This window comes from Fukomys damarensis, unplaced genomic scaffold, assembly GCF_012274545.1.
Source record: "Fukomys damarensis isolate Sample0158 unplaced genomic scaffold, DMR_v1.0_HiC HiC_scaffold_38, whole genome shotgun sequence".
Taxonomy (NCBI): domain Eukaryota; kingdom Metazoa; phylum Chordata; class Mammalia; order Rodentia; family Bathyergidae; genus Fukomys; species Fukomys damarensis.
This window is the reverse complement of record NW_022900950.1, coordinates 53,195,148-53,217,782: the sequence shown is the minus strand read 5'-3', so window position 1 is coordinate 53,217,782 and position 22,635 is coordinate 53,195,148. Positions and strand designations below refer to the sequence as shown.

The 22,635-nt window shown below is 38.9% G+C and overlaps 1 protein-coding gene and 1 pseudogene across 1 annotated transcript in view; one reads left to right on the top strand and one right to left on the bottom strand.

Annotated features, from left to right (window-relative positions):
• Epsti1 (epithelial stromal interaction 1) overlaps positions 1 to 20,526 on the bottom strand; it is a 98,869-nt gene extending 78,343 nt beyond the window's left edge. The window contains exons 1-2 of the mRNA XM_010637081.2: positions 20,292 to 20,526; positions 385 to 443 (exon numbers count right to left, since the gene is read on the bottom strand). Of these exons, the coding sequence (XP_010635383.1) occupies positions 385 to 443; positions 20,292 to 20,461 (229 nt within the window). The 5' untranslated portion in view covers positions 20,462 to 20,526. The remainder of the gene's footprint in view (positions 1 to 384; positions 444 to 20,291) is intronic.
• Positions 5,662 to 14,081, top strand: LOC104871240 (annotated as a pseudogene).
• Positions 20,527 to 22,635: the final 2,109 nt, after the last annotated feature.

Genomic DNA, 22,635 nt, shown 5'->3' with positions numbered 1-22,635 from the left:
GTTCATACCTCTTCCCTTCCCTCCCTTCTCCTTCCACCTATCCCTAGATCTTGTTTTTTTTTTTTTGTACATGTTTTTGGAGTATATAACATTTATCCTTGTGTAGAGTTGGTACACATGCAAACACATCCCAGTTCCTTTTTTTTTTAATCCCTTATACCTTCCTTCCCTCCCATCTCTTGATCCTCCTCCCCTTTGAGAACAACCTGTCTCCCTACTTGTTATGATAAGGTATAACAAAAACTACTAAAGTTTAAGAAAAAGGACCTTGATGAGCTCTGGTAAATTTGTATCAATCAGAAATGAAAATACTTCAGACTAAAACAAGCCAATTTTAACGAAAATGAGAAGCACTTTGAATGTTAAATGAGCAAATATACGTACTCCTTTGTATCTGTTGTCTCCGAGTTTCATTTGGTGCTATCAAGGTATATGCACCTGTGCTAGAATGAAGAGGAAAAATTATTATCTGAGAAATCACTAATGCACAGATTCCCACCATCAAATAGGTACCATAGAAGATAATCTCTTGAAGGATCCAGTTCTTTTCTCTAAGACTTTACAATCTAGCTGTCAGTGTGAGACAATGGACACAATGAAATATGGAAATATGAGTAAAGTGACAAGTTTTTTTTTTTTTTTTTTTGGAACTGGGGATTGAACTCTGGTTCTTGCACTTGCAAAGAAGGCAGTAGAAATACTGAGCTAAATCCCCAGCCTGATAACTTCTTGATAGAGCTGCTTCTTCACTGGTTCTTGGTAGACTATCCTTGTAGGGCTCTGTTGTTCATCTAGGTGGCTCTTGTAGATAAATCCCTGTAAGATTGCCCTTCTCTTCCCTGTGATGCACATTCAGAAAACAGGAAATTCTGGTCTGTTCTTGGTTCCCACAAACTGAAAGTATAGGCCATTTGCAGTGCAGGTACTTCCTCATGATGACCCACCCAAGAAGCCAGCTATCTATAATCTTGTGACTTTTATAAACCTGGGTCCACTGAGTTCCTCTTTCTCCCAAAGATACAGGTTGAGCATAGTGCTCAGAGAAGTAAGGTGTTCCTTCAAAATAGGGCTCAGGGAAGAGTTCATTTAAGCAATTATATTCAACACTAAATCATCAAGATGCCATTAAAATAGTGTAAGCCTTTGAGGACAGAATCGATGCTTCCTTGCTGTGTATTCCAGGTATGTGGACCAGTGCTTGGCACAAAGTAGTTGCATGATGAAATGTGGGCTGAACTGAAATAAAACAAATGCCATGGATCCAGTCAACAAGTCTGGCTGAGGGCAGCTCTTCTTTGAGCTGATACATCTGGTCCCACAAGAGCAAAAATATAGCACAGCCACAGACTATAGCATGCATGTATATACAGTTTTAAAGGAAATGTTGTGAATATACACAACCAGCTGAAAACTGTAGGTTTTTTTTTTTTAAGAAAAAAACAAAAAAGAACAGATACCCAACAGTCTCTGCAATCTGTAATGCACAAATTTCAAAGGGCATATTTACCAACACTGAGGCCAAAAGTGTTATTAACAGAAGCCATTTCTTCCTTACCTCATTATTTTCCTAGCAGTGAGCCTTTTGCCAACTTCAGACTGGGCTTCGATTTTAGACTTGTAAATGTGAGGTATGCATCCACCTTTGCATGCAAATGGGATGCTGGATGCCCAATTACTTCATGTATATCAGCAGACCTTGCGTGTGTAGCCTAGCATGCATACAACGTTATGAATGCTAAATTAGATGACTGACACTGTAAATTAATCCCTTATCCATTACATATTCTTTGTTCACCATAAGACTTTTCACTTCTCAATTGCCAGTGCTTTATAGGAATTTGGGGTCTGCAGTTCTGTGGCAGTACCTGGAAACTTGAATATTATGCAACAGTGAGCCATTGTACAGAGCCTTAAAGTTGAAATATGAGATACTGGATTTAAATACCACCCATAACATTGCTGCTTGACCTTTAGTGTCTGCTAGGCTATGGTTCAGAGCTTCTCACTCACTGTCATAGGGATTTGCCTATCATGATCAGCAGTCCTTACTTATCACTAGGAGGGCTGGGGGCAGATCTGTTAAAGGACAAAAGTTTCTGACTTAGTAGCTCTGGGTTGAAGTTCAATAATACGTATTTTTAACAAGGGAAAAGGGATATTGATATTCTTGATCTACATACCATACTTGAAGAACCACTGCTATAGATCAGTCATGCTGCCTGCTCTAGTTCAAATATGTAGTTCAGAACTCATGTGATGGCTTGGTCCCCAGGGTAATAGTGTTGAGAGATGGGTAGGCCTTTAAGAAACATTGTGGGTTGTGGGGTCACCACGTTTAGAAGGAATTAAGATTCCTCACAAGATTTGACTTGTTGAGAGTTTTACAGAGTGAAGCCAACCATATGCTTTGTCTTTGGCACATGTCTGTTTCCCTTTCCACTTCTACACTATCTTATGATACAGTCAAGGGGCCCATTTGGACTTTCCTGCCACTAGAATCACAAGCCAATAAAAATACCTCTTTTTAAAAGTATTACCCAGCATCATGTGTTCTTTTATAGCAACACAAAGACACTATCTTAGGACATGTTGGGAACTTGGGGATTAATAAACCTTTTTTTTTTTTCTTTTTGGTACTGGGGATTAAACTCTTAGGCCCTTGTTCTTGCGAGGCAGGCACCAGAACCACTGAGCTAAATGCCCAGCCTGGTGCAATTTAGATTTTTTTTCAAGAGGTTTTTTTTTTTAATTGAGTTCATTGGTACATTTTAGATATACAATACAGTTACATTCATTATTGGGATCTTGTACCTTTACATGACAGGTCTTGGTTCTCATTTTTTCCCCTTGTCCAAGAGTTTTTAAAAAGTGCTTTCCCAAGAACTTTCCAAGCCCATAGATCTGTTTATGAAAATTTTATAAAGGTGGGAAGAAAACACTTTTTTATAAAAGATTGTATAAACTACAATACTTAAATCTAATTCAGTTTAAACCTTACATTATACTACTAGAATCTGTTGCTAGCAGATGACATGAGATTACTGGGTCTAAGACAACGGACTATATTACTTATAGAACAGCAAGCAGCATGAGCATCAGCTCATTTACATTTGTTCTCCCTGGTCCCAATTCTTATGAGGTCAGTCTTAGGAATAGGACTACACTTGCTCTCTAGCCACTGTGTGTGAGCAACAGGCACCCAAACAAAGTACAGGGACAGGAAAAAAGAAAAAGACTGTCTTAGTTACTTTTCTCATTGCTGAGACAAAATATCCAACACCCCAAAGTCAAAGAGGAAAAGGTTTATTTTGGCTCAATATTTGTAGAGGTTTCAGTCACCAATTAGCTGGATCCAAGGCAAGTGGTATGGTAGAGAAGCAACACAGAGAAGATACAGTTCATGGCAAACAGAAGGCTGCAAAAGCCCAAGCAGCAAGCAACAAAGTAGCAAAGAAACAAGAAGCAGGGACAACAGGAGGCCTCTTATACCCGTATATTGTATCTAGGCTATCCCACCCTAGCACTCACACTTAGGCTGGAGCAGGCTTGATACTAGCATCACACCATGAATCAATCCCAGTATTCCACCCTTGATCCAAGAATCACACACACTCTAGATCCAGTCACCTCCAAAAAGCTGCATAAGGCTTTTGGGGGGATATCTAGATGCAAGCCATAACCTAGACTTTCCTAGCGTTGAAATCGGAGGTTTTTAATCAAAAACATTTTAGCATAACCATAACAGTGGTCCTAGCAATACATGTTTTATGTTGGAGAATTCCTCAGTAACTCTCTCAGCAATATTTTACTGGTCAAAATGTCAAATCTAAAACGTTTTATAATATCCACAAGGAGACATTGCCAAGTAATTTAACTTTTATTCCTCTTACTTATAATAGGAAAAGCAGCTTAGATCTAAAGCTATGCTTTTTATTTTTAATATCATGTGGCACAGTGTAATGCCTTGATAGGTAAAAATATTAATCCCTTCTCTCTTAGCTGTTTCTTGACATGACTAGCAAGTGTAATTTATTAATGTTTTCAGCCAATTAGTTTCCACTCACAGCAAAGGCTTTTGTCATTTTAACCTCCATGGCTTTTCTTTCAACAGGCTGACTCCTAAACCGCTCATCTGGACAGGAATAAGCTAACCAGATTAAGCATTCTGGTCATTTCCTGATTAAGCAATATTCAAGCTACTGAAACAAATATATATTTTTGAAAATGAGTTTCCTTAATTATCTTATTGAAATTTAATGAAATATCTCAATTGGTAAGATTCTTTTCACTTCTTAACAGCACACATCTGTGAGATAAACTAAAGGAGACCATAGGAAAGAACAGCCCACGACAAAGAAAAATGTCTTTCTCTACCATGATAAAAAAAGAAAAATATAGTATGTAAGACACATTTCCCTGTGAGGGCTCTCTGATTTACACAAGTGCATTTCACAGTTACCTTCTTGCACAATTTTTATAACACCTCATCAATAAGCACTCTATGAAAAAATGTTATGCTGAAGTTATGAAAAATATCTTGGCTGCCTAAAAGTATTACATAAATATATCCCCTGGTGTGTACAAACTGCACCAGATGTAATTTAAATTTATAATTAGAAACAACTCTGGTTTGACTGAAAAAGAAATCTGAAGTCAAGAGAAAAATTCAGAAAGAGGTAGACAAGTTAGAAATAATTTCAAACAGAATAGGAGAAAAATGTAGTCTGCTGTTATACAAAATAGTGGCTTGATGTTTGTCTTAGCTCAAGAAAATCTTATTCTTGTGTATATATAAATTGAAAAGCTAAGACTTAGGGGTATTCAAAAGTATTGGATTTTTTGTAATATGAAATCCTATATTGGCATATGTTATACAAACTCTAACAAACGAATCTGAAGCGTATTGTTTTCAGTCAACGTGAGTAAAAACTTTTGAGGCATTTAGGACTCCAAAAATTATTTTTCAAACAAACTAAATTCCCAAGCAAAACAAAAACAAGATCAGGCTAAGTCATCCTTGGCCTCAAGCATGTTATACCAGCTCTGATCTGGCATTTGACATCTCAGGTATAAAGGGATAAACCTCTTTGGTTTTAGAGCATGAAGAGAACAAAATATTGTTCACACACCCAAGGAGGAGATGTAAAGTTGCTAAGTTCTTTCTTCAGCATAATCCATAGCTTGTGTTAGAAGGAAATAGACAGAAATAGACACCCAGAGGGTAAAGATAAGCAAAGAGAGATTGCCAGGGCCTTTGTTTATAGGATGCCTTTATGGAAATAAGTGTGTGTATATGTGTGGTGTGTACACGCATGCATACAGACATTTCAAAAATCCCCATATCTTAGTAAGATATCATAAAGTAGTGCAAACTATAAAAATGTGCACTTTCATTCAGATGGAGTTGGCCCCACATTAGGGCATATATTTTAGCTTTAAATTACTACCTTGGTATCTGCAAGTCTGTGCACATGTACAAATGCTCAGGGTGGACCTGAGACACTGTGTTTCTTTACTAAAACACACATGCACACAAATAGTAAAAGCCATGAATAAAATTATCAAGAAGGATTTATACTAAAGACACAAAGAATGTATGTGAAATACAGTACCAGAGACATGTATTTTTAATGGGCCCAAAAAACAACGGTAGACATAGAGATGGGACCAATTGGTAGGTATACCTGAAAAATGTCTAAAATTGCATTGTATAAGTAAAATAATTTTAAGGAATTCATATTTTCACAACACAGAGATGTCAGGTCTGAGATTTGATTTAACTCTACTTACACACTAAGAAATTAGCCTGCTCTGTGGACACTGGCAGAAGACACGAGATTCCTCGGGCCAGAGACAAAAGACTTTTGCTTATGGCACAGCAAGCAGCATGACCGTCAGCTTATTTATATCTGCTCTCTCTGGCCCCAGGTCTTATGGAGGCAGGATAATGAGTATTGTACATGTGGTATGTTTGCACTGCAGCTCAGAAACCCTGGGCTGGGGAATCCACCATTACCACCATTATTTGGTCTTTGTCATGGGGAAAGTGTGCCTCACCTCTCAAGGTTCCCTGCTAAATAACCTGTGGAAGAAACAGCCCAGGCCAGGAGTAGTGGCACATGCCTGTAATCCCTTCGCTCGGGAGGCAGAGGCAGGAGGATCACTGTGAGTTCAAGACCAGCCTGGGCTACATAGTAATTCCAGGTCAGTCTCAACTACATAGTGAGACCCTGTCTCAAAAAACAAAAAAAAAAAGAAACAGCCCAGATTAGATAGCTTGATCATATGATTAATTTCCAGTGCTCAGCTCTCCTCAATTCTTAAAAACAGGCTCATCTTTTCCAGTTCTCATTTTCACTTTCTACTAACTAGTAGCACTTCTATATTACTCAGATTGAATATGTGCCCAGTCAAAACACTGTAATCCCCAACATTTATAATCATGTGATTGAGATATGAGTGTAAACTATTGAGAGGGATTTCTAGGAAAGCTCCTCTAAATGGAGACAGACAGATAGGAAAACTTTTGTTGCTTTCCCCCTTGCTGGAAGGCTGGAGTGGTTGCTGTTGCTCAAGCTACTGTGGTCAATGAAGAAACTTGAATATAGAAGCCAGGAATAAAACTTGGGAAACAGAAAGAACAGTTTAGCATCCTCTCAAGTATAAACTTACCACATCAGTGCTAACTTATTACCAAACCACCTGATTTCAAACCCTAATTCTGCTACTTCCTAACTATACAACTGTGAGCAAATTACTTTGCTTTTCTATTTTTCACCTGTAAAATGAGAATAACTACCTCTCTCATGAGGCATAGATATAAAGTGCTTACAACAATTCCAGAAAATAGCAAATGTTCTCTTATGATTGCATATTATTTATATTATATGAACCCTACATTATCTGCTCTCAGACTTACTTTACTGGAGAGAAAAAAAGCCTTAAGAACCTATGAAGAACATCTATTTCATATGTAATGACAACCACATATAACACACATAGCCCCCATTTTATTATATGTAATAGAAGCCTACCCAGAATTACTAGCGCAGCTATTTTTCATGCACTGATTTAATCTTTCTGTGGCATTTTTCATAAATAAAAACATTTTAGTTTCTAACTTTTTGTGTGGCCCTGTTCTGGTTCTTCTAATATCTGTATTCTAATTCCTCATTCTTTTGTGCATACAGAGTAATAAGAATCACTATACGAAGTAAAATGATACTGATAAATATCAAGTTTCATAAACATGATTCCCCTGCAACTAGTAGCATAATTCTGACCCCAGGCTTTGCCCCTTAATTTATTGAAATATATGTACAATAGACTGCACAAATCTTCAGTATACAGATCTGTGACAAAACTTTTAAGTTCTCCATGTTCCAAAGAAAGGAAAGGAGGAGGAAAGAGACACAAAGATCTGTATCTTACCTAGAATTACTTTCCATTTTATCTCTAAAACTATTACATAAAATTAAAATAGCAAAATGAAGAAGACCTATACACTGTCTACTTGTATTTGCTAATTGTTGGTGATTTGTACAATCTGTTTTTCTCCTTTCTTTCTTTGAGCCATATGAAAGGAAGCTGCACAGTCATGAGGCATCGCCTTTAATATTTCAGCATGGATCCACAGGCACAAAGACATTCTCCTACTTTTATATAAGAACATTGTCACATCCGAGGAATATTAATATAGCTTCACCTAATTATATTCAAATTTTTAAACTGCTGCACTTTTAAGTTTTCCCTACTTCTATCTCAGCCTGGATCCAACATGTCTCTGTAGACTCTTAAGAGAATTTTCTGGACTGTTTTCTTCTCTGACTGACATTTTTGAATTGTTTTATAGAATGCCTTGCCATCTTCATTTAAGAAAAGGATTATTTCCTCATTATTAGATTATGTTAAGCATTTTTAACAAAAGTACTTCATGGGAGATGTTATCCAGGATTCCACTGAGAAGACAATAGTTGTTTCCTTGTACAACGAAATAATACAGTAATGTGAAAACCACTATCTGCCTATGTGCTAGATAGCAACCACATTTTAAAATAAAATTAGAAAGAATGTATTTTACCCTGTCACCTTCTCTCAACAGTAAAATTCAAGGGATATAATGTCTGTAAGACTTTCTACTAGGCATGAAAAATCCGAAAGAGTACCTTACACTTCAAAATAAAGATTATTTTATATAAAACTCTTTGAAGTGTTTGATTCAGTGTTTTTTTGTGTTTGGGGTTTGTTTTATTGCAGTATTGGAGATTGAACTCTGGATCTTCACACTGAGCTACCCCCACCAGCCCCTTTATTTTTTTTTATTTATTTATTTATTTATTTATTTATTTATTTATTTTTGAGACAAGGTCTCACAAAATCACTAAGATGCTCAGGCTAGGCATTAAGTTTGTGATCCTCTTGCCTCAGCCTCCAAGAGGGCTGTGATTGTTAGGTGCATACCACCATACCAGGCTTGAAGTGTTTGTTCCAAGGGTCAAAATTACAGAGGATTTTCCTATTCTGTACACTGTTTTGGTAATATCTCAGTTTTTATAACAAGCAAATAGGATTTTACTTTTACAACTAGGGAAAATACTGCAAACATTTAAAATAAATATTTTTTTCTCTCATTGAGTTTATCGGCACATTTTAGGTATACAACACACTTACATTCATTATTGGGATCTTGTACCTTTACATGACAGGTCTTGGTTCTCCTTTTTCCCCCTTGTCCCTGCCCTCCCTTTACCCCCTTCTCCCCTCCATTTACAGACTTGTACCTTTACATGACAGGTCTTGGTTCTCCTTTTTCCCCCTTGTCCCTGCCCTCCCTTTACCCCCTTCTCCCCTCCCCATTTACAGACACTATTTCTATTTTTTCATTTTCTCATACTTTTTTCTTTTCCCTTATTACCTTTCCCCTACCCTTCCCACTTTTCCCACACCTTTAGCCCTTTTCTTCCTATAAAATAAATATTTATTAAAACGGGGGTCAAACTTTCTCTTAAGATTAGGTAGCAGGGGATTTCTGTTCTTACTAGTATCATAGTAAAACAAACATCTGGCAATACTAGCCTTTGATAATTTTACCCATGGTAAATATCTTCAGTTTTTGTACAGGACTTTAATGGATTGCCTTTTTAGTCTTCATATTCAGGGCTGAGGGATTAAAAACATTATAGAACAAAGGAGCCATGATCAGCTGATTCTCTGATATAAAACAGACCTTTCAAAAGCACTCCTCTCTTTGATTAGTTTTGTCTCTTAAGCTTTTGTTTCAGATTCAAATGCATTCTGAACAGATGCAATTAACCTTAACAATATGTATTACCTTATAGCACTCTACTGACTTTGAAGTAAGTAACCTTACTGTGTAATTGAACTGTTTCATTTTTTCTCTTTTCTGCCATGCTTTCACCGATTATTATAGGTATTATGTGTTTTCAAGCTTTCATCATCCTGTTGATTTATTGTTTCACTATTTCAGCTGTCAAAGACTCTTTGAAAAATGTCCATTCATTTTTGATGATACTGTATTTGAGCAAAAATGATTGCTCCCCAAGACTTGGCAGACTGCAAATGCACACCATACTGAGGAGCAGATTCTAATACAGAAAAGTTGGAAATTCATTCTAAACAGTGCCATAATTTCTTCTCTCCTGCATAAACAGGAAGGTAAATTTGATTTAATCAAACTTAAATGTCTTTTCTTTCCATCCACTCTAACAATCTCTCCTGCCATGCATAGAACTGTACTTTTCAAACTGTAGGTGGTAACCCTCTTATGAAATCAATTCAATGGATTTATTTTTAATGAACAAGAACAGAAAATACAAGAGTGTATCACATGTACTAAGGATGAGAAATGTTTTGTGAAATTCCTTTTTAGTTATTTATACCTTCATACACAGTCATACCTGTATGTACCAGGTCATGGTATCACATAAATTGTTCACTGTAGGCTATGGTCAGAAGCCTGAAAATTTACTGAACTAACTATATAGTTGCTCAAAAACAGTGAAAAAAAATGAGAGAACTGCTCTAGCAGGAGGCCAACAAACTATGATTTGCAAAAAGCAGCAGAGAAAAACAGATCCCCACCAAAATGTGTCTCTTGCAAACTACTTTCCTACCCAAATCATTTTTAAATTGTGATGGGGCTCAGTATACACTACCCTAAGATATGGCACCCCTAAGCACTAGAGAGAACAGTGGAGGCAGAAAAGAATTCTCTGACCTTTCATTAAAGTCAGTCATATCACCCTCATTTCAGAGCCATCCTCTCTGTAGCCACAGAAGAAGACTGAAGTCACAGAGACATATAGAAGAATCTGAACGAACAGGCCTTGTGCTGCGTTTCTTCAGTATATTACTCAGTTCTCTCATTGCTGGTACAAAATAGCTCACATTTGCAACTTGGAGAGGTTTAATTTGGCTCATAGTTTCATATCATTCAGTTCATAACTTGCTGGCCCCAAGGCAGGAACAAGGGAATGATGGAACAATACTGTTTAGTTTTTGGTCAAGAAGAGTATGAGAGAGAGAGGGGCTAAGGACCATATACAGTACCTGGAGTCATGCTTTACGACCCACCCAGAGATGTGCTTTACTAATCTCCTAAGGCGGATCTCAAGGCAATCAAGCTGACAATCCAATGTAACTATCACATCCAATTTATCACCCTTAAACCATACTCCTCCCTCTTGATCAATCATACTATGCACCCTTCATCAAAATTAAGGATGCAATGAAGATTTGTTTCCTTGAGTTTTCATTCCTGAAGCCTCTCATGTCACACAAAACTTACACTAAATAAATTTGCGTGCTTTTCCTTAACCGTTTTTGTTATAGGGATGATGAATTTACGTATAGAGGAGGAAAGCAATCTTTTCTCCCCTACAACTACAAATATAGAAACAATAATATGACACTAATGTTCTAGTCTATAGAATTTCTCTGTTCTTATGTGAATCTGAAACAGTTGAAAGACATTAGCTTCCTGCACCTCACTCCCTCTTCTGGCTCCATAGCAGAGAGGATCCAGGCTTTAGTGGATAGACTCAAGCTTGCATGCTGATTCTATGATTGGAAATATCTATGAGAACCTGGAAAGTAATTTTAGCTTCTAAGACTGTGTTCCCCATCTGTAGAGTGGCACAGTGATTATTGTGAAGATGGAATTCAATAATTCACATGATATGCTTAACACAAAGTCCAGCATATAATTAAGCATTTGAGACATAAGAAGTACTGACTTAGTTTGGTTTTTATTTTAGTTTTTCAGGCATATTCAGTTTAACTATTCAGGCTACAACTAATTTACTTTATGCTACCACAGTACTTCAATGCTTCATTACATTTATCATAAAAAAAGTCAAATAGGCAGAGCACCACTGATTAGTTTGATATTATAATCTGATAATGGTTGAACCAACTACCCACTGAACCATGTCATTATCATTAAGAGTTAAATATTATCCATTACTTTACAAACTTTCTGAAAGCTTATGAGCTCCCTCCAGGAACTGAGTTAAAAAGTCCCCCAGTGAGTAGCCATCTATATTGAGCCATCAGAATGATTACTCATTAGAATCAATCACGAATCTTTTCTTCTGATGTATTACTTTATAACCCTACAAAGAACTTCAGCATTACCCAGTGCTCCATCTCTAGGCAGGAGTCATAAGCTTGATGCTTTCATGCCATTTAGTGTCTACAGGCAAAAGCTTATTTCCTCTTAATCATACAGAGAGAGGAAATTGAAATCAGAATGCTGCAGTGAGGAAGAAATACTTAAAGCAGTTCTTAGAAGCACCAATAACTTTGTAAAAACTTGTGTGTACTTCAGAATATTTCATGTAGCCAGTATGGATGTAACTAAATTGAAGCAACAATGGCTTAAGTTCTGTCACCAGTTACAGCAGCACATATCTGTAATTCTAGCAGAATGGGAGGCTGAGGCAGGAGGATTACAAATTTGAGAACTGCATGGCCAACTTAATGACTTATCAATACCTTGTCTCCAATTTTAGAAATGTAGAGTCGCACACGTCAGCCTCATAGCCTCATCCATCTCAGTTTACCAGTCTCATGGCTGACTTGACCCCGATTGTGAGCCACCTCCCACCTTCAGCCTACAAAGAGCACTGAGAAGAGCTGTCCAGTTAGGGAGTAAAGCATGCTGAGGCTCTGGCTATGTCACTTTCTCCATGCTGGTTGATGTTCAGAGGGCCCTGAAAGAGATTACCACTTTGAAGGTTATAAGATCAGCATCACTGTTGCCAAGAAAAAGCTAAGGAACAAGAATAAGGAAAAAAGGAAAAACGAAAATTCAGAGTCTCTGAAGAAGGAGCTGAAGACTAAGAAAGCCAAAGTGACAGGTAAGAAAGCCAGATTAATTATTTGGTACCCAAACTTCAAGATGGAAAGATTTGTGGTTCTGCTTTTGTTCAGTTCAAAACTGAAGAAGGAAAAGCTCCCAGAGGTATGAATATTAATGACATAAAAGAGGGGACGAGGGTCATGGGTTGGATGGTGGCAAAGGATAAGTACAAAGATACTCGTCTGTTTCTGGCCCAGGTGAGAAGTGTTTTGATCCTAAACTTCAGGAGTCAGTTAAAAAGAAAGGCAGAGTGGAAGAGGAAGATGATGATGGGGTTGAGGCTGATAGGGATGATGCTGGTGAAGATGAAGAGGCAGATAACAATAAAAGGTGACCAAGCAAGTCCTCGCCTCACCCTTCCCTGCACCCGCACCCCTTGTGGACCACACCTCAAAGACTCATTTTTGGAAACCAGGGAAACTCCCCAGACTGCTTAGTCTCTGTGCCCCAAACAACTTGGTGAGGAAATATGGCCACCCTGACCACGACCAGGGTGACGGCGGCAGTCGCGGGGGTGGGGGGGGTGACAGGTGCAGGCACAGCCGCAAGGACTATAGCAAAATGAGGGCTATTTTCAGACTTCAGGTGGAATTTTCAACTGCAAAACTGGAGGCAGAAAGTTGAACAAAGAAAGCAGAATTCATACGCACAGCAGAAAATTTTAAAAATCAAGTTCTTATTACTATAGAGAAAGATAAACACAGTCATTTCAACAACCAAAAAAAAAAAAAATGACTTCAGAATTGAGCATAGTACCCTGGAAGAAATGGAAAATAAATTAACAATAGGAAAATAGAAAGAGCAAAAATCCAGCAACAATTAGCCAAAATACATAACAATGTAAAGAAATTACAGCATCAGGTGAAAGATGTGAAGCCTTCATCAGATCTTGTTGAAAAGCTCAGAGAAATGATGGAAGAAATTGAAAATGCAATTAACACTTTTAAAGAAGAACAAAGACTGATATACAATGAGCTCGTTAAAGAGAAAACAACAAATAATGAACTGAGTGCCATATCAAGAAATACTGACACAAGGGCTTTGCGTAACTCAAAAACAGAGAAAGCATTCAGAGCAATCTCAAGTAAAGTTCCTATAGACAAAATGACACCAAATACTCTGCCAGAAGCAGTGGTAGATTTTGAAAAATTCCTGCAGCAAACAGGAGGGCAACAGGTGGGCCAGGATAATTATGACCACCAGAACTTTGTAAAAGTGAGAAATAAACACAAAGGGGAGCCGGCATTTATGAAAGAAGTTCCAGGACACCTCCTGGAAGAACACAGGATGAAGTTCAACAGCATGAGAAATGGTATCAGAAATTTCTGGCTCTAGAAAGAAACAAAAAAACCGTATTCAGGATTGGAAAACTAAAAAGCAGCAAAAGAAGCAAGAAATTTTCAAGTTAAAAGAGAAGCCAGACAATATTCCTGTGCTTTTTCATAATAAACCAGAAGGCAATCAAAAGCAAAAAGAGCAAGAAAGAAAGAAACAGAAGTTGACAGCTGAAGCTTGGGAAGACAGAAAAGTATAGAACTGTCAATGAAATATGTTAAAAGAAGAGGAAGAGAAAGAGAAAAATCAGCAGAAAGAGTACCAATGCCAGTTTAAACTAAAATTAAATTTAGAAAGTTACTCCCAGCAGAAGAAAGACCAAGAAGAATTTTTGAGGCTGGAAAGGAAGCTACTAATGCACTAGAAGGGAAAAGGGGGTGTGCATCAAGGGGTGCAAGGTGACGTGAGAAAAATAAGGGCCAGTCCCTCGTCTGTACCTTTGCAGAGTTCCAGGAGGATACGCATACCCTAAAGGAGCCCTCAACAATATCATATCAACAATCCAATAGTGGAGTTTCCTTTGGAAGATCAAAGGAAACATAAAGTGAAGGAACTGAGGATCAGTGCAGCTGGCAAAAAATGAGATTAAAGCCTGCAACCAGTGAACTTCAAAGTAGCAGAAAAGAAAAGGAAAAAAAATGGTGCAGAAAGAGCCTGGAAAAGAGAAGCAACAGAAGGCAGCTCAAAACTACAGACAAGATTAAAGCAAGCTCCCTCCCCCTGTGGCCCTGCCCCAGTTCCGAAGCGGGAGGTGGGTTTCATTTTAAGGACAGGGTTACATACCATAGCCAAAGTAACTGCCCAGTGGAAAGACGAGAATAAAGGTCCTCGTGCTCTGCTTGCACTGAGGCTCCAAAATTAGGTTATAAGACAAAGGCTAAGTGAAGTCCCTCCTTCCCAAGAAGCCAAAGCTCCAGATAAACTAGTAGAAACCAGAGAAACAGCAGCTATCTCTCAAGCAGCTACCTAAGACAAAAACCACTTCAACTAGCTGGTCAAACAGTATAATCAGAAATTTGGGGTGCACCTCTTGCAGAGAGGAGCAACTGCTTTGATAGCTGATCAGTTGGCAGACTGGTTTCAAGCTGGCTGTGTACTTCCTGGTGAAGCTCCGAACCTTCGTCCACCTCTTGTGTCTTTCACTGAGGGAAAGAAGATTTTCAGGGATGCCCCCTCTGTTGGGAGGCCCTGCGTCTGTGCACTTTTGAACTTTGGTCCCTCCTATAGCATGTGGTTACTCACAAAGAAATACCCTCAAAACATCATGATGCTTCTGGCATATTATCCAAATTACTGTGTAAAGTTGTGTCTATGATAATTGCCCACTTTTCATCCCAATTCTCAAATGGAAACAATTGTAAAATAGCATTCCAGAGTACTGAATTTTTAAGAGGTATATTTTGCTAGGCACTCTCTAAATGAGACATTGTATAGCTTTTTGAATAACAGACTGTGTCTCATTTCCAATATATGTAAATTCATTATTATTTTTAAAAATACAAATGTAAAAGGGCTGGGGATGTAGCCCTGCATTCAATTTCCATTACTGAGAAGAAAAGAAGTTCACTGTCAGAAGATATCATACTTCAGAATTTCAGAATATATACACAAAACAGTGATATTTAAAAACTGAATATGAAAACAACTATATTGTCATGCCTCACATTATATTTCATCTTATACAAGATGCTTTGCAAAACTATAGCACAATTACCAGGCATCATGGAACATGTGTGTAATCTTAGCAGGTGAGAAAAGCTGAGACAGGAGGATCACACCGAGTTTGAGGCCAGCCTGGGCTATATAGTCAGTTCAAGGTCAGCCTGAACTACTATATACAGTGAGACCCTGTCTCCAAAACACCCAAACAAACAAACAAAAGTAACACAATTACAACACTTTTTAAAAGAAAATGGAGAGAAATTGGAGACTGACCATCAATAAGCGCTCTTCTAACCTGTCCATTATTCTCTCTTCCCTCTTCTCCCTTGTGAGTTTGGGAATGAGGGGAAGAAAAACTGTCATAGGAGTTATTTCCTTCCCCCGAGCAAAATAAAGTGGTGAGAAGAAGTGAAGTTGGATTTAAGGAATTAGGGAATGTTTCCTGGGTCCCAAAGGAAGAAATAAGAATTAAGAGTGGGTTTCTAGACTGTGCATGAGGAACATGACAAGGATGAGATGTCCTAGGAGGAGTGCCTGTGAGTGACAAAGGAAAGGGACCAGGAGCTGGCAGGAACATCTCAAGAACAAGAGAAGGTCTGACACCTAGGAAAAAATCTGAAGGAAGGAGGAAGGAACAGACGTCTCCAACTGCTGCACAGTTTTCAGAAAATCTTGGGTGGCTTGGTGGGCCATCTTCTGGCAAAAGATGCCCAAGAAAGGAGTCCCAAACGAGCTAGGAACAGAGTGGCACCACTACCCGGAATGCTCAGACACTGGCCGGGAAGAGTGCAGTGTAAGCAGGCCCTGCAGCAAAGGGTGTAACAGGTGCAAAACGTGGCAGCTGGGGTAGTCAGCCGACCATGCACCTCAGAGTAAGTTCTTCTTTGAAGATCCGAGTGACAGTTTCTGTGGCTGCCACAGGGGCCGTTTAAGTTTCTATTAAAAAATAAATATTTGGTCAATGTCTCTGGCCTGTCACCAAGCTCCCACCCCACCCCACTCCAGAGTAAGATCTTTTGTATATTAATGATCTCTCATGTGAGAGTCCCTAGAAAGCTTAAGATGGGGACTGGTGGCCAAGAAAACCAACTGTGTGAGTAAAGGTTTAAAACTTTCCGTCCCCACCTCGATTCTCATATCCCCCGTTAGGAGAGCACAGCAGCTCTCTGCACACTGCCCCTCACTTTGCCCTGCAGTTCTTGTTCTGTGTATCTCTTCTACTTGTCTGTCCCCCATCTTCATGCTTTTTCATAAAACTAACTGAGCTGAGGATAGAGGTTTCTTTGAGCTGTGATTTGTTCTAGTGAATTACCAAATTTAAGGGAGAGAAGAAGTAGCAGCTCCCAAATTTAGCCCTCTGGGTGAACTACAGTGGCTGGGAAGTCCATTTGTAGTTGGTTCTGAAGTCTGAATTGGGAGCAGTCTTGTGGGACTAAGCTTTAATTTGAGAAAGCTACACTAACTCTTGGTAGTGTCAGAATTGGACAGAAGTATAGGACAACGGATCATACAGTCAGGGTTGAAATGACATATAGTATCACAGATACACACATACATTTTCCTTATACATTTACATACATCTTCTCTTTTCCCTGTAGGTAATAGCTCAAACATCATTTCCTAGAAAAGTTTTCTGGCTTTCCTTTAGAATACATGTATTTGTTGTGTAATTACCTCATTCACTAGACAGTAAGCTCAGTAAGCAGCTTTTTTGTTGAATAGTTATTTGTTCCTATGTTTTAAATTAATTAGCCACAGCTAGAGATCCTCTTACAGGGCTGAGAAGACTGAGTTAGTACGTGTAATACAGTGTTACACAGTGAGCGCTATATAAGTATGTGCTATTATTGCTCATGTTTGAGACTCTACACTGCTCCATATAAAACAGGCCACAAAAGTGTTAAGGCAAACTGAATTTGTATATAAATTACGTTAAAGCTAACTGTACAGTAAAATTCTACATTTTCATAATATCTTTTTATTTCCTTCAAACAGCATCAAACTAAAGGCCTGAATCATGTATGGTTTTAGACAAGTATCTGAAAGATATGAACATTATACTGTATTACTACATAAGCCAGAGCCTATTATCCACAATTGGACAAAACCAGGTTAAAACCTATACAATTGTATCATACCTATCTAGAAGTGATATCAGTGAAACATATTTATAAACAAGCAAAATATAAAAGGGAAGATAAAAGATTGCCTTGGATTATAAATATGTATAACCTTTTTTCTCTTTAAATCTGTGACAAAAATTAAATCACCAGGTAAAAATACCTGGAAAATCCAATATGAATTATTAAATGCTTGTAATTACTTAAATCCAAGTACCATCAAGAACTCAGCTTTGCCTGACAGTCTATCAGAGATCCTCAGGAATCACGGATTCAGATACTTCCAAAGATTTTTAATAGCATATTTTGGTTATAGGCAAGTAGCTGTTTTAAATCAGTGTTTTTTTCAAGGCTTACTCAATTTAAGGGTGACAGCATAACATTTGGTCAATAAAAGTGTGTTAAATAAGGTCAAGGCTTCCAACATTTACTGGATACTTACTTTGAGGATGGTATTATCTCACATAATGGTGAAACAGACATAAAGTGGCTGTGTATCTCATTCAGATAGCAAATAGTGTAGCAGCAAATTCAGAGCTTGAACCTAAGTTCACTTATCAAAGCCCAAGCTCCTAATCCCCACACTGGGGATGCCCAAATGAATTAGCAGAGAGAAGCACACAAAACGAGATTAAATTGCAATGCTTTAACACACAAATAAGTTTATGCTGTGAATAAACAAATGAAGCTTTAATATTAAAGCATGTAACTTTATCTTTCCTTTAATTTTCCATCAGAAAATGCTTCTAATTTCTCTCTCTACAATAGTCTTAACTTTTTGTTGCTGTTGGTTTTAATGAGAGGTTGTTAAGTCAACCATTCTCCTTGCTTTCCCTCTTGCATTAAATAAAACAAGGTAAATGTGAGCAACAGAGACATGAGAATTCAGAGTAGTCAGATAAAGATCTTAGGTGTAAAGCACATAAAATGTAATGTATCATATAATCCTGTTTATTACAACTGATTCATATGAAAAAAAGAAAAAATCTGAGAAATGATTAAAAACTGAATTCTTGGGGCTGGGGATTTAGCTCAGTGGTGCTGCCACCTGCCTTGCAAGCACAAGGCCCTGAGTTAGATCCCCAGTTTAAAAAAAAAAAAAAAAAAAAAAAAAAAAAAAAAAAAAAAAAAAAAAAAAAAAAAAAAAAAAAAAAAAAAAAAAAAAAAAAAAAAAAAAAAAAAAGATTAAAAATTCTAGGAAGTTGTTTCCTGGTTATTGCAAACTTTAAAATACTCTGCAATGAGATCTTCATGGTACTGAAGTACAAATAACTAATCAGAAAACTACCTGGCCTCTTCTTTGTGTGTGTGTGTGTGTGTGTGTGTGTGTGTGTGTGTGCGCGCGCGCTTGTGTATGGTTCCAGACATTGACCCCAGGGCTTTGACACTGAGCTATGTCCCTGGATCTTTTTTTAATATATGTAGTTTTGTTTTGTTTTTTGAGACAGAGTCTGAGTAAATTGCCCTGGCTGGGTTTAAACTTGTTTGTGATCCTTCTGCTCAGAATCCCAGAGTGCTGAGATTACAGGTGTGGACCACCATGCCCTACTAACCATTGCCCCTGTCTGAACAATTGGTCTAGCAAGATTCTGGAGTAATTACAACCAAATAAGAAAACAGAGAGATGCAACTGGTAATGCTTACAAGATGATGCAAGCATACAAATAATTTGTTACATTTGAATGATTGCTTTTAAATATAAAAAGTCACATCAATGATAGTCTCATGTCCACAAATGGTTAATGATAACATGTCCATGACCTCTGCTGTTATTAAATGTTGCAGTTTCTGGATATATACAGGCTACTCGAGTGAGCTTCTATTGTGGAAAATGCCATTTTTTTCCGAGGTGAGAAATGCACCATTTGCTATTGGATTTCTAAATTTAAACCCTATCTAATAGTAAGTCTAAACTGAATAACACTGAGGGCTTGATACTTTCAAAAGTGGAGGGAATGAAAGAAACTCTACTGTTTATTGGTCATAAGGTTATATACTGTTCCTTAGCAACCAGCATTTGTCTTTCCTGTGACAAAGAAGTCACTGAAAAGGGAGGCACAGACAGCACTTCAAAGGCTGTAAGGAATGTCTATACAAACCATCCTGTTGAATGAAAGCAGCCCATTCCTTGGGTGGAAAGAGCATTTCATGAACACTGTATAATAGATGTGCCCAGCATACCAACCGCAGTCTCTGAAGCAGAGACCAGAACAAATGCCACATACCTGTTCATGCTTAAGGCACATTTCAACCCTGAGTTGCTTAGTCCCTCCACCCCCAGCCCTGTTCCTGGTCCCAAGAGGTGAGTTTACCTGGGAGTATGGATGGGATATAAGTTTGCTCCTCAAGGTAACATCTGGGCCCTCTCTTTACCCCATATCACATTCCTTCTCACCCTTACCTTGGTGTCTAATGCGGTGATTTTATTTATGGCACCATTTCTATTTTAAACAACAATGAAAACCTTACTTTCATACTTAATTGGAGTATAAATTCTGGAGATAGCTGGAAAATTAGTAAGAAGCCCAGGTGGTTTGTATACATCCCTATCTTTCAATCCTGTAACCACGGAGGAGAACCAGTAACGTCTTTGAAAAGATTGGGAGCTTGGATATTTCGTATAGAATCCCAACTTAGCAGGTTCAAGGTATGGATGATTTGTTTAGGCAAATATTTCATTCTCTCAAAAACCCTGTTGTTGGGTTCCTGCGCTCCCAATTCCAAACACAAAGAAGTGCCTGTATGTTTGGGACAAGGGTTCCATCCCCCAAGACAGATTGTTAAACACTCACCTCCTCTGGTCTGGGGACCCCAGGCTCGCCCGGGCAAGGCCCTGGGGGGCCGCCTCCAAACCCTGTTTCTGGCTTCGCAGAGGGCGCAGCTCCCCGCCCCGCACACCGGGGTCCCGGGATGCCAGAGAGGGTCCGGGCCGGGCGCCCACAACTGTGCTGCGGACGTACATGGTCCAGAGCCAGCGGGTCCCAGGACGCTTAGAGAGTCTCCAGGGGCGATTTTAAAGAGCAGAGGCAGTGGTTTTAACAGCTGAGTTTCGATTTCTCCCTAGCAAGTTGTGCCCGCCCCCACAGAACATCCCCGCCTGAGCCCCAAGGCGACCTCTGACCTCACCGCAAGTTAGAAGCGCCACGGGGCTGCGATCAGCAGACTAAGAGGTGGAGCTGGGTTCAGCTGCCTCGCCCAGCCCAGCCCCAGGTGAGTTGGTTTAAGGCATCAGGACCACCTTCGGGATATTAAGAATAATTATGACCAAATCAACTACGATTGCCAAGTGAACAAGAAGTCTCAAATGACTAGAATTTTGAAAAATACTTAAGGAACTGTTTAACAGATATCCCTAATTTGAAGTTACGGTTGAATGGTTGGATGTTTGAGACCTTGAAGAATATTACTTAAAGGTGCCAGAGATTCGGTCAGTAACTTAAGTCAACTAAATAAAATATTGCCCTTTATTAGTAATGACTGGCTGCTTAAATGCAGCAATGTAGAGCAAAGGGAAAGTGAAATCAAAAGGAAAAAAAAAACACACACACACAAAAAAAACAAAAAACCCAAAGCTGAGGACTAGGTAGGGCTGATTCTCTAGGTAGTTTTGCTAAGTAACTGATCATTCAAATATCCACATTTTAAAAATATTCCCAGATGATTTTGATGTGTGGGTAGCTGCTATCTATATAAAGGTGCAAAAGCTTTTCCTGTATTCTGGGAAATACATAAACAAATGGTAACCCCACCATGGGGTAAATATTACAGGTGGCCCATAGGCTATCTGCTAGTGGTACAGGGAACTAGGGATGGGCTCTCTGACTAATTCAGGAAAAGGGACATTGGAGTCCCAAAGACAAGGGAGTTCGCCCAGAAGAGGGAGACACTACAGCAGGGACTTGTGGCTTGCAATGACACATTGTATACCTAAAGTCCTATGATTAAAGCTTGCCAGCCCAAATCAGTCAGCCACTTAGGAAGAGTACTGTCTTGCATTCTTATTAGTGCTTAGAGCAGAAAGAAAAATGCATATTTAAACAGTCAAAGAACGAAGCCAGGTATGGTGGCACACGCCCATAATCCCAGCACTCAGCAGGCTGAAGCAGGAGGAATGCTGCCAACGCAAGCCCATCTGGGCTATGTAGCAAGACCCTGTCTCAAAAAAACAAAGAATGAAATGGGAGGGTGGCAAGTGAGTAAGAGGAGACAATGAGGGAGAAGACAGGGGCAAGAATGGAATCAGGGTTTTTATGCCACCCTAAGATGTCCACAGATTCTCAAATTTCAGTGAGCATTTGAATCACCTGGAGGGTGAGTTATAACAGGGATCTGGGCTTTAACCCTTGAGTGTCTGGTTCAATAGAAATGGAGTGGAGCCCAAGAATTTGTACAGTGGACTCTCAAGTTATGACTGGCCTGACACGAACAACTTGGGCTAATTAGGTTAATGGGAGATTCATCTTCCTCTTGTTATCTATAACATGTGCCCAGGTAAACATCAAGATCTCAGCTGTATTTACTTATAACCAACTTGAGTTACAACCCTGGGAACCAAGTGAGTTCGTAAGTCAAGGGTCCACTGTATTTTCAACAAGTTTGCAACTGATACCAATGCTACTACTGGGCCTGGGATCACCTTTTGGGAACCCTGCTATAGGCACTGAGGAAGGAAATGAAGATTTTTCAATAAGATAGTTATATAGTAATATCTGCTTGAGAATGTTAGCTCCTAGCAATGTGAAAGGAAGATTAACAGTTGAAGAGCCTGAAACCAGGGAGGCACAGTAAGAGCCCATTGTAATGTAGGCAAGAGATACAGATCTGAGCTAAGGCAATTGCATGGGAAACAAAGCAAGGGGCGAATCTGAGATCTTCCAAATGAAAGATTAACTCAGAAAATGAGATGCAAGGGAGAATTGAGCTCAAGTGGAGGCAGCTTTGACGATACTCTGAGAGCAGCTATGCTTACAATGGCCTCACAATCAAGGGCTGTTTTCTTAATTCTCCAGAGGCCCAGTGTTGGGGAGCTGGGGATGTAGCTCAGCACTCCTTGGGTTTAATCCCCAGTAACACACACACACACACACACACATAAAGGAATAGGTTATGTACTTGTGTGTCACCTACTCTTTCACC